This window comes from Vanessa atalanta, chromosome 16 (assembly GCF_905147765.1).
Source record: "Vanessa atalanta chromosome 16, ilVanAtal1.2, whole genome shotgun sequence".
NCBI lineage: Eukaryota > Metazoa > Arthropoda > Insecta > Lepidoptera > Nymphalidae > Vanessa > Vanessa atalanta.
Window position 1 is genome coordinate 11,137,579 of NC_061886.1, and position 13,335 is coordinate 11,150,913.

At 32.1% G+C, this 13,335-nt stretch overlaps 1 protein-coding gene across 1 annotated transcript in view; it reads right to left on the bottom strand.

Moving 5' to 3' along the window:
* LOC125070137 overlaps positions 1–7,558 on the bottom strand; it is a 29,921-nt gene extending 22,363 nt beyond the window's left edge. Inside the window, exon 1 of the mRNA XM_047679836.1 lies at positions 7,528–7,558. Within this exon, the coding sequence (XP_047535792.1) occupies positions 7,528–7,558 (31 nt within the window). The remainder of the gene's footprint in view (positions 1–7,527) is intronic.
* Between the last annotated feature and the right edge of the window lie 5,777 nt (positions 7,559–13,335).

Genomic DNA, 13,335 nt, shown 5'->3' on the forward strand with positions numbered 1-13,335 from the left:
TTAAAGCATATTATGAAAATATTGTTTGGTGAATGATGTCTTTTTTAATAGTACATCCATTTTCATTCATTCCCTTAATATGTTTAATAAGTACAGGTTGCGGTTAGAACGCAAAGTAGGTCACGCATTGAAGTCATCATATTTCAGATAAACTCGTGAACGACAGCCTTTTTCTATTCAGGAGACATGAAGCTCCCACTGCTTCATTATTGGCGTAGCTATGATAGGTCAAGGCGATGCATTTATTTTATGATATAGTTAGGCCGTTTACGTAAACATTAACATCAGCGCTTTGAGAAATATTAACCATTCCTTACATCATGAATACGCCACCGCCCTTGAGAGCTGACTGACTCACCCTTTAAGCCGGATCACATCAATACTAAGTATTTCTGCTTGGCTGTAGAATATAATAATGTACCTACCCAGACGCGCTTGTACCCTACCACCGACAAAATTCTATGCACCAGTGCTCCTAAGATGACTTAGATCCCTTGCGCTAATACTTAAAATATATATATTGGACCACATCACATAAATTACTCTGATCCCAATGTAAGTAGCTAAAGCACTTGTGTTATGGAAAATCAGAAGTAACGACGATACCACGTGGCGTATCCGTGAAAACCGGTGTACACACTACTCGACCACGGAGGTCGTCAGATAATAATTGTTTCATAAATAATAGGCATATATGTATATAAGGCAGAAGACATATATCTGGCAAACAAAGAAGAAAAAGAAAAATTCATTTACAGCTATGTATATCCATATATATAATAGCTATTCCACGTTTGTTTGCATTTTAGCGCACTGACGCCTAAAGTGCGTTGGTGAAAACACACGTGACAGAATTCCATCAAACACGTACAGGTTTTCACGCGATATTTTCTTCACTACTGAATGTGATATTGATAATAATTATTATAAACACAACATATCCAGCCAAAATCAACAGTCGAACTTTTGAACCAATCTTAGATTTTAGTCTGGCAGTATGAGTCTAGTTCACGGACGTTACTGTATTGTATGAAATGACCTTATTTGAGTTGCAAAATATTTTAATACCTTTTTTCTCGATAATCAGTATAGTCGAAAAAACGTTAAAAAATATTTAAGAACCATTTATACCATTTATATTTAAAATTTACTTTCAAGGTGTACAATAAAAGTTTTAGAGATTTTTAATCAACATTTAGTCTTATTTAAGGGAATTTGGAGTTGGTCCTAGGACAGTCTGGAGGAGATGGCAGCACTACTGTCGCCTTATAAATCAGTGTGGAACGAGACGTTGCGCTGAACAAACTTGTTACACTTTTACCAACAATCACAGGACACAGAGGTGCTGATAAGCTGCGCGAGGCATATTTACTATCGCCCAATTGAGCGACGTCTTATAAGTCGTGGATATAAGTCCACGACGTATATCCACTTCTTAGCTAAAACATTAGACCATCCTCTGTCAATGGGATATAAATTTTCCTTAGGCTTGTCCTGCTATATGAAAAAATCCACTTATATCCAACAAAACTTAGTGTGCCAGCTCACATACTTCTGAGAAAAGTGTATCTATCATTACAAGAACAAGTCCGTCGTAATGTAAAACCAGTTGTTCGAGTTGAACTCCAGCTAACATAACTATCGAGACAAGACCAGGCCAAGTTCTTGTGAGCTTTGTAGACTTATGAATTACCTAAGTGGAGACGTACTAATTTAATTCCTTATTGGATTCCGATATTCGAATCTCTTTTGTAGAAAATATTTCTGGCGCTCCTCCAAATAATGAAAAGGTTAAATGTTGCCAATACGATATACTCGTATATTGGAAAGAAAACAAAAGTACAGCAAATCTTTTGAAAATATTGTATTTCTTAATAGTTAGAAATAATAAGCAAGTTATTTAAACAATATTATATGTGTTCTTCTTTCCATACATGTTCGTATCTTGAAATAAATTATTTACTTTAATTTCAGTTGCATTTTTGTTCCGAATTTAAATTTTATAAGCCAACAGTGACTTATATTAAACTAGTGACCCCCTCCGGCATCGCACGATTGCAATTCACTAACAAAGAAAATGAGAAGTGCGCATAGCAACAATAAGTCGATATATTTATTTATAACCTTTATTTATTTATTAGTTTATATAAGTACGTTACAAGTAAGAAATATGTACATATAATAACTTTATTGTGAAACATGGATCAAATTGTATCCACGCCTTATGTATTCAAATAAGGATAATTTGAACAGCCAATGTTAACATTTTATCGTCACGGCCATCCATTTCGCAGCGAGAGGTTTCTTTAATTGCACACAATTTGTAATCAGTGATATCTTCCAAAGTATTCATTCGAATGTTATAATTTAACAGAATATTTTAATCTATATTAAACACCCAAGATAACAAATATTTTTATCTGAACAAGGCTTAATAATGAACCGGAGAAAATGACTTCGCAAATAAACTTTTTTTTTAACTAATTTGTAGTAGATAAATATAGTCTTCAGTAACTTAAAAGATAGTTACAAACTATTGCGGGCTTTTTCCGTAAGCCTTTTTAAGACCTACAATTTTATACTTTGTTGTATTTTTACAATTATTTTACATTGTTTTTCTGTATCTCCAAAAGTTAAGCCAGCGTTGACCATATAAGTCAGTAAGTACAGTCAGCAAAGTCAGTCTCAGCAATTTTCAACAAATTATGGACAAATCATACAAACAAACATTCCTTGCTTTCTGAACCGCGTCGAAATCCGTTGAATGGTTTCAAAGAAGTTAACTCAGATACAGATAGACGCAAAATACGACTAATTTTATACTATCGACTTAGATATTAAATTTTGCAATAACTTTTTGCTTAGAGTCACGTATAGTACCTTCATCTTGCTCAAAAACAAGGTAAAATATAAAAGGAAAAATCACTATAAGATTTTGTTTACGAACACAAAGTGCTTGTACGTGAGAGACATTTGAAATTCCAAAGCAAACATTAACTTCGTTGTAAGGAATGATTTAATGGCCTTCGGGACACTTAACCGTGTACCACAGATCGTATTATACATAACACGAACTTTACACGCAGGAGTAATATTTACTTTTTTTTTGTTTACGAAAACACTTCGTTTCCGCATGCAGCTTCACCCACGAGTAGGAGAAGGGGAAGGGGTTGGGTAGCCAATCTTATCTCTAACAACGGTTAACATGTCATAACAATCGATCGAATAGTAAGGCCTGAAGTGACATAACAAAAAAACTCAGTGTAACCTTTTTCATGTCGTACAGGTTGGTGGACTGGCAAATGGGCCTCCTGATAGTAGATATTCTACCGCCAAAAAACATTACTCAGTATTGTTGTGATCCTATTTGAAGGGTGAGTGAGCCAGTGTAACTACAAGCACAAGAGACATAACATCTTAGTTCCCAAGGTCCCTGGCGCATTGTCTATAGGCGATGGTGACCACTTACCATCAGGTAGGCCATTTGTACGTCCGCCTACCCATTAGATTATCACCCGTGATAAAAATATTACCTGTAATAATTTGCAGGTCTATGGCACATACTGTATAAGTGCCACTTTACATACTTTATAAGTACCACTTTCAAACTTTCAAATAATTTAGGTGTCATTTCCCTTCACAATAATCCTTTACTTTCTGACTATTTTCTCCTACTAGCTTTACCAATAAATAACTTAAAATCTAATGCTAATAAAGCATAATTCTTATCAGTCGATTAATGATTATATTATATACAAACAACGTGGAGTTTTTAATCGTTATTTTTAGTCTATAGAATAAATAATAATGTAAGTGTTATTTATATTTCGGTATAATCTGTGTTGCAACCCGCTTCACATTTCAATCAAACAGAATTTTAATTCGTATAAACTTGGAAAATTACTATTCAAAAGTGTCAATAAAAGTCTACTTGAATGAAGTATATTTTTTTCATATATTATACAGAATGAATTAAAAAAATAGTAATAATGAATACTACGCATTCTCAACAAAGCGACGGATTTAGTTGCGAAAGAAACTGTCAGAGTTTGTAATTTGATAAAAATGTAGAAAAACTTCTATCTATAAGTCACAAACTTAATAGCATCTTAATATAAGTCGACTTAATTACAACTTGCATTCATTAAAACTACTGCTACCTTCATTAAGAAAACTTCTCTTTATAACTCCAAGAGACTTTAATTCAAAGGCGTCAATATGATGAGTTTGTTTTTATGAAGCTTAACTGCAAAAGCAACGCTTCGCACTTGACAGCTTATATAACATACTATGAATACTCTGAGTCCTTAAAGGTATACAAAAAAAATAACAATTCTTCTTCCTACATGGCATTTTTCATGGTGTCGTTTTATAGTGATAAATATTTAATGTTATTTAGATAATTTAAGTATTAATATTTTAATTTTTATATTTATTATAGTTTATTATGTTTTTATTATAAAAAAAAAACACCTGAATGTATTAATATAATTGTTATGAGAAAGCCGTGTACACATGTTTCGGAATGTATCTAGCTTAAAATTGTAAGTCCGTAATTTTAAGGTATGTTCTGATTGTATTCAATGTGTGTAACTATTAATTTATAAGGCTGATTAGAATGACAGATTTTAAAAATATATTTTTGTAACATAATATATTCTGTGTAATTGACTAAATGAGTTGCCTCTGTGGCCAAAACTCAGACTTAGCAATATTGTATGTTTTCCAATTAAAACTTTTTGCTCGCAATTAAAACTTTTCATGTAACAATAGTGAAAATTAGTACAACTATTCAATTAATTGAATTGAATCATTTATTTGACGCTAGAGGTTCATTGTTCGAATTCGAATCGATCGTTTGTCTAACTAAGCTTATGAAGCTGCAAATACCAAGGAACTGGATTCATATCGGGTCAGACCGGTGAATGTTTCTTGTTAAGAAATTCTACTGTACTGGAGGTACATAAAAAATACTAGTGCCTAAGGTTGACACAATTTTCTGACATATTCACAATTCAATACCTACATTTTTTATATATATATATATAATATATATTAACTTAATCCAAATTGTGATGTAAGTGTGACTTAAGCATCATACGTCAATCCGTAAAATAAAAAATAATTTATATTTTTTAAATTAGGGGTTAGAGCGCGTGCATATTAACCGATGATTTCGGGTTCAAACCCAGGCAGGTAAGACTGAATTTTCATGTGCTTAATTTAATTTAGGAAACCTGCATGTGTCTAATTTAAATGAAATTCTGACACATGTGTATTCCACCAACCCGCTTTGGAGCAGCGTGGTGGAATATGCTGCAAACCTTCTCCTCAAAGGGAGAGGAGGCCTTAGCCCAGCAGTGGGAAATTTACAGGCTGCTAATGTAAATGTAAAAAAATGTACAATCTCATTGTTTGTATTAAATTTATTACATTTATTCAATAATATATTTTACTAATTGTTAGTCAACATTAATTGCAATGCTGTTTAAAATTTGTAATCTAATATCCGGTACGACTCACGCTACAATATACTCCGTGCTCAAATCTGTGTCATGGCGAAGGGTTTGTCGATGTCCCTGAGAGCTACCCCGAGCAACGAGCGAAACATGGGTGTTGCCGATTTTATATCACAACGACCTTGATCTGTGCAGGGGTTGGCCATCGCAGTGGTTTGATTGGGTGAAAATCTTACATAACCCGTTTGATCAAGACGCCCCTTCGTTATTTTCTGAAGGTGTACTTAAAAACAAAAAAATGCTGGATCTAGTCGATGGACTGCAGCGCCATCTAATATCCAGTTATAAAAAATGAGAGAGTATAAAACTATCTACGTGTCGTCTTTTATGGTGATCGGTCAAACCGTGTCGAAGTCGAGATCCATTTTTATAAATAAGATTCTACTATAACGGAGAACTTTATTTGAAAAATGTTGAAAGTATTTTATGAAATTTTCTATCTTGTTGAAAAATACTGCGGAATAGAGCGTGGAAAATATTATCGCCACGGGTAACATATTTAAAATACTCGTATTTGTGAAATAGAGTATTACTTCCATTTAGTATCAGGTAAATATTGTTCGATATTATTTTTTCTTAGTTATTAAATTATATAGAAAATAATGAATGTTAATAAAAGACTAGTGGATTGCACGCGGAACTTCACGTTTAATCGCGAGATTTTTACAAATTTCGAAACTATAACAAACAACAGGTTTTGTTTTGATTTAATGTCTTTGTAAGCTGACGACGTCTGTTCGCACGTTGTGAATATCTTCTTTTTTTTTAATTCAGCCGTAGCGCCGCTCTCTAACCGGTCAGTAACTTTATTTAGCTTACTAAAATTAATTATTTGTTAAATCGTAAAAATATAGTGAATTGCAATCAAGAATCTTCTTTATTATATTTTCTGCACATCTACTGCTGAAGCTCTTCAAAATAAGACGATAAACAATCTTTTATGTACAGCTGCTAGGGACAAATTTGACAATCAAAGAAATATGAATGGCTTACGCTATTATTATATATGATAGAATTAATTTAAATAAAATAATATGACTACTGCGAGACGAAGAAATTTTCATTAAAGAAAACCAATAAATAAATATCGAATTATGACGGCATAAGATTAACTTTTCGATGTTTGTCGTCGCGCTCACGGCCTTATCCCCGAAGCGCTACAATAGTTTTAGTTCAAAAACATTTTTGAAAATAATATACGTAATGTATGCTAGATTTGTTGATTTTTTTTTTCATTCTACTGATGAAACTTTGTACAGTTTTATTACGTGCATGTATACTTCTAATATATTACTTAGGTACCAACATATAAATAATAAATTATAAATGAATATCAAGAAATTGTTCAATCATGTATTTGTTTTATATAGACCTTTAAATCCATATGTTACAGATTTATACTGAATGTATAGTCACTTCCGTTTGGAAATGTATTTTATATTAATGGGAATCATGTTTGTTTAAGTTTCTATCGCATCAATCGTAAACTTTTGAATAATATTAATATATATTTTGAATAATATATTTATAAGATTCGGAAAAGTATAGAAAATAACTTAATTAGATTATATTTATAGCAAGCTATCTGAATTACGTACAATGACAAGAATGAGAATAATTTTCGATAGTAAAGCACTCTATGACGCTTCACACTATGGGTTGTGAAATAAAACTGGTGTTAACTTATTCATAAAACATTATTTAAAAACAAAATTCAAATGTAATAAAAAAGACTCTAAAACAAAATACGCTCGAGTTTCGTCTCTAAAAATGTTTTAAAATAAACATGTTGCAAAAATAACAAGGAAACGCCTTATCTTTAACAAGGAAACTTATAGTATGACATATGACCGACGTTCCGAGCGTTCCACTTCGCTCAAGATATTCGCGGTAAATCGCTTTCGGTAAAGACGTAACATTTAAAATGGGTTCCTGACTCCATGACGTCAATGCCTCGCTGGTGTGGCGCCAAATAAAAAGTTTTCGAGGTTCTATATCAATAAATTACCCATAACACTGGGAGTTACGAAGTATGTCATTGTGTCAAATTAAACACTACTACCGGTTCGGAAAAGAGAATACCCTAACCTGAGAAGAACCAACGAAAGAATCTCAGCCGGATATCTTTATTCAGCCAATCGCCATGATTAACATAACCGGAGAGAGATCGAGTCTTAAGCCTTTGTGGTTGGTTTTCTGGGATTATTAAAGACTTTTTTAACAAAAAAATCCAATAATATTTACTTGTCATAAAAGGTAATATACGCCATATTCCTGCAAAAAAATACCACCTTATTGGAAAGAAACGCCTGAACGAAATATCAGAGAGGAGGTGTCATCAAGATATCATAATGTTATGATTCGACTAGAGGGTGTATTTTTCAATATAACAAGGGCTCTTAGAAAACAAAGAATTAACGAGATAATCTAAGATTAAGGCTTCGTTTTATTTTCTTAGGCCCCGTTAATCTTACTGAAGTTGGCAACGAATGGTCTTACCGTATTCTCGCCGTATTTAGAATCTTTAATAGCTTTAACTGCTGGAATAAACTGTTATCTGTTTCATTGTATTGCTTTTCAGATATTTAAATGCTATAAAATTTTTGGAGCGAACAATGTAACGTCGTTTAAAAGACTCTTTAAGTGATATAAATGGATGATTTTAGATTTAATTCGATTTTATTTTCAAATTAATTTAGTTGTATTATTTTAATATAAATTATTTGCATTTATTCATTCTACTATGAAAATATTTCACATATGGATTTCTAATAAGCGACAGGACCGACTTTGCGCACCGACCCCATTGCGGCGCCATATTGTCAAAGTGGCGTTTTCGCGTGCTATTTAAATATGGAATTTTTATTTTGATATTTTTCAGCAAATATGTACTAGAATTAAAAAAAACTTTTACTGGGTTCCTTAACCTCTACTAAATAATATAAAATTCATTTTAAAAACCAGTCAAATAGCATATTATATCTCATTCCAACCCAAATTTAAAACAACGCTTACAATCTCATTTAAAATTATAATAATAATATTACCGTTCGATAACCTACCAACTAAATAGCAAAAATAACAGGACTTAACATTATATTAGAACTTTTAATCAATGCCAAATCAACTTTTCTTGACTAACGATGTGCAAAAAGTACTGAAGTATTGAATATATATTTTTTTCTTTTAATCCAATCATCTTGAACTAATGCCCAATCATCTTTCATTTTAAGACTAACAAACTCCTAATATTAAATGCGATCATTCATCATTAAGCAAAAATGAAATCTTCAATTTGAACACCGTTACGAGACATACATTTAATTTAATTTAAATAACTGCGCCTGCGACTTCATCCGCATGGAGTTTATACTATAAAAGTACATACATACTGAAATCTTACTAAAACTTAAAATATACTTTTTTCAAGTAGTTTTTACAAGTACTTTGGAATCGTCATTTAACGAGTGAAGCTGGCTGGGTTCGGAACACAGATTCTACCGAGAAGAAGCGGCAGTTACTCTTTTCAAGAAAATCAGTGGTTATTCTTTATCAACATTTAAAAATACAAAGTTATGTCAGCTAAATACAATTATATGTGATAAATAGACTATATCATATACTACTTCTGGATAAAAATGTTTATGTGAGCATTATTAAAATCGACTATTTATTTATAGATTACACACAATATTTTTTTTCCTCATTATAATTTCTACATAACATGAACCGCGCTTCCCGCCAATCGGTACGCATAGATATTTTGAACAACGCAACGGATTTTAATGCGGTTTCCATGATAGAACAGAGTTATTCAAGAGGAAGGTATAATACTATAATAAACAAAATCCTTGAATTTCAACTATCCTCGCTGGGAAAAAAGCAATAATTTTTATTTTTTTGTTTGTATTTCAAGATGTATATAAACTAGTTAAACTAAAAGTTGTATATAAACCCGTGTGAAATAAAGACGGGTAGCTAGTATTAGTACATAATGAACCATTGACAGAAGCGTCCAAAATATTTTACTCGAACGTCGTATTATACAAATATATATTTTCTAATTATTATTCTTATTGAACATAGAGAACCGTTTCGAAATGAAGATAATATCGGAGAGCGCCAAAAGTGTTACTGATCCAACTATCCAATATCCTATTCGCAATTTCATAGTAAATAAAGTGTAAACGAATATAGAAAGAAAACTTAATTAAGGACAGTGCGGACGGCACTTTTTCTTTTTTTTAATACATTGTTCGATTTAGTCGTTACTTTGGCACGATAGGATCGTAGGGTTGCCACTCTTATAAATTCACTAAACCCTAAATATAGCATCACTTACAGCTTTTAATCAAACATCTAATACTGAACTTATTCAATTTCCTTTTTTTATGATATCAGTACGCGGATGAGCAAAAGGGCCACCTGTTGGTAAGTGGTCACCACCGCCCAGAGACAATGGCGTTGTAATAAATATTAACCATTCCTTACATCACCAATGCGCCACCAACCTAGAGAACTAAGATGTTACGTACCTTGTGCCTGTAGTTACACTGGCTCACTCACCCTTGAAACCGGAACACAACAATACTGAGTACTGATGTTTGGTGATAAAATATCTGGTGAGTGGGTGGTACCTACCAGCATGGGCTTGCACAGAGCCCTACCACCAAGAAATATATATATTTATAAACGTATAATTATTAATAAGATTATCATCATTTTAACTTTAATATGTTTTGTCATTCAGGATGGTATACAAAGAAATCGTTGTCTTGAAAAAGTACACTATTTGTATTAATATAGACGACGAGGTTATTTATGAAAACTTAAAAGAATAAGAGTCCCAAATGAGAGCCCAGTGGAACCCCCGAAGGAACAGACTGGATGTCGAGTTTGTCGCACCCAGACAACTCAATCAACTTCTTATCTCATCTCAGCTCATATTACATATGAAATCATTACAATTTTCGCTCGCCATTAACCGTGTTAAGTCTTAATTATCTAGTTATGCAAATTACATTGGTGAGAAAAACAAGTTTGATAATATTTACGCATCAACTAGAGGCCAATTTCTAATCAAGTATTTCGAAATATATCAATTTCGTTTAATATATAAAAAACATCAGTTTTATACCGTGTAGTGTTTAGCTTAGAATAAGCCTACGCATCTCGACAGAGGCTGGAATATGTTGTACTGTCTGACCTGCTTGAAAAAAATGCATTATTTTTTTTGGATATATACAAAAAAAAAGAAATGTATGATCTTGATATAATTAAAATCGTCATGTAAAATTATTATTTTGACTGCATTGCCTGCAATTACACTGGCTCGTTCACCATCAAACTGCAACACAAAAACAATAACAAAAATTACGTAATGTCTTCAGTTCAAACAACTAGAACAAACCAAACGCTACGAATAATCCATCATTGACTATCAAAATTGACGTGATAGTTGGGCTTAGCGCAAGCCCGCCTGGATATCATTCACTTATCAGATATACTTCCGTTAAGCAGCAATACTAAGTATTCTTGTGTTGCAGTTCGAAGAATGACTGAGCCACCCAGGCACAAGAAACTAGCATTTTAGTTCCCAAGGTTTGTGGCGCACTGGCGATGTACTTGTTACAGCGCCAATATATGTCTATGAGTGATGAACTTAACTACTTACAAAAATCAAAACTTGTACAACCAACGAATGATAAACATATCAAAACCTCTCGTCATTCAGCTCGTTATTTGTTCTCGTAGTTCAAAAGTCTGGATTAACGAACAGAATTTTTAACAGGTCCTTGATTCCGATATTTTTGTTATATGTACGAGTAAAACTTTTATTTCTTATCATTTCACGCATAGTTCTGCTTGACACAATAAATATATGATGATATTCGTTTGCAAAAACAATCATTAGGACGCCACAGGACAAAAACTTATTATGAGATTTAACTGACGTAAATTTACTTTAAGCATTATTTCTATAAAAATATACAGGGTATGACCGATAAAAAGTTATCAAGGTTTTCCGTTAAGGAATTCTAAATAGGAGCTCTCGAAAAGCATGTAACAACATTGATCAGCTCCGGCGCAGTGACCTGACTGTCTCCGTGTCAGATTCTCATTCATCATTAGTTTTAAACATTGTTTCTTTATAGAAGAACCAAGAATATTGAAATCAAACTTGTCACTTTAATAGTCTAAAATTAAAGTGACAATTTGCGAGACGCGGTTACTTATATATAACAATATTATCATGTATACTGCGTCTCCTGATATTAGTTTTATGTATGCTGTTGTAGTCGTTTTTTCAGTTAGCCATTGCAAATAAAAACGTCTCCTCATTTATTAGTCCAGATCAATAAAAAAAAATCACGAAGACTTTTCTTTTGATTGTTTGAATGTGTTAATATCAGCAACAATTTTATTCAACCTGTAAATTAAATTATGTTAAATAACCCTTTTACTGATAACATTTGTTTATGTTATATATATGTACATAAGCTAAATATCACTCATAACTTGATGTTTGTAGCTATAGGTCCAAATTACTTTAATTTTAGCATAACTTTTCGAAGACGAAGGGATTTTTTTTTAATTTCAAGAGGAGGAAATGGGAGGCTTAAACTTTGTATGAATTTTATCTGTAAGAAGTTTTGATATACAAATAGCAGACTATATAAAATCACGCTTCGAATCTATGAAGCGAGCTCACTAACCGTAAACAAAAACCAATCTGACAAAATAACATGTAATCTGCTAATCGACACCCCTGCGCATACAAAGCTAGCTAGTTGTAGAAAAAAAAACAGATCGTGCAAAAGTGCCACAAAAAATCGACGTTTTATTCGTTGCTCTTTAAAACTTATCCAAATAATCCATGTTAGTATTACAAAGTTATTAATATTTAGTATTGCTAAGCATTTTTTTCGTAAATATAAAACATAAAAGTAATGTTTTTCAATAATTATAAATTCATTAATTTAATAATAAATTAAATAACAAATATTTTTCTCAAATGAAATTGTTGTAGGTTTTTTGGGTAAAATTTTATACCTATTTTATTTTTTTACGTTTTTTTTTAAAAAACTGAAAAATTAAAGTAACAATCTTTAAACATCTCACTGTTGGTTTATGGCCTTTTAGAAGAAGGTTTAGAGCTAATTCCACCACGTCGCTCCATTGTGGGTTGATGTGACATGTGGCAGAATTTGACTGAAATAAGATACAGGTAGGTTTCCTCACGATGTTTTATCTTATTGTCGTTGCCGAGGTGAATTATAAACACAAATTCGGCATATGAATGAATGAATTCAGTATTAATAATAATAAATACAATACGTAATACGTAAGTACGCTAATCTTAATAAAGAAAAATTTATATTTCTTTGTTTGTTTGTCGTTTGTTTGCTGTGAGGAATTATGTAGAGTTTTTTCACACATGTAACTTTCCTGACGAAACAAAAAAGTATTTTTGTTATGTTGGGTCTTTAACATAAAAGTTTTACGAAGACCCTTTTTCTACCCACGCAACGCCAAGGATGCGAGGGTTAGATGTTATTTGTATTTAGTAGTAAAAAAATAAATAAATATATATATATATATTTTTTATCAAGGATCGACGTATTATAGTTATTTGCAAATAACGTTATGAATCTGCTTTATAATATAAAATTATTTTTCTATTCTTTATTGTTTATTCAAGCGAATCATTTTCAAAACTATGGTCACACCTGTTAAACCAACTGTAAGCTTCATTGCTTCGCCACACAGGTGTGACCGGCATTTTATAAATTCCAAGTCTTTTCCGTACGTTTGT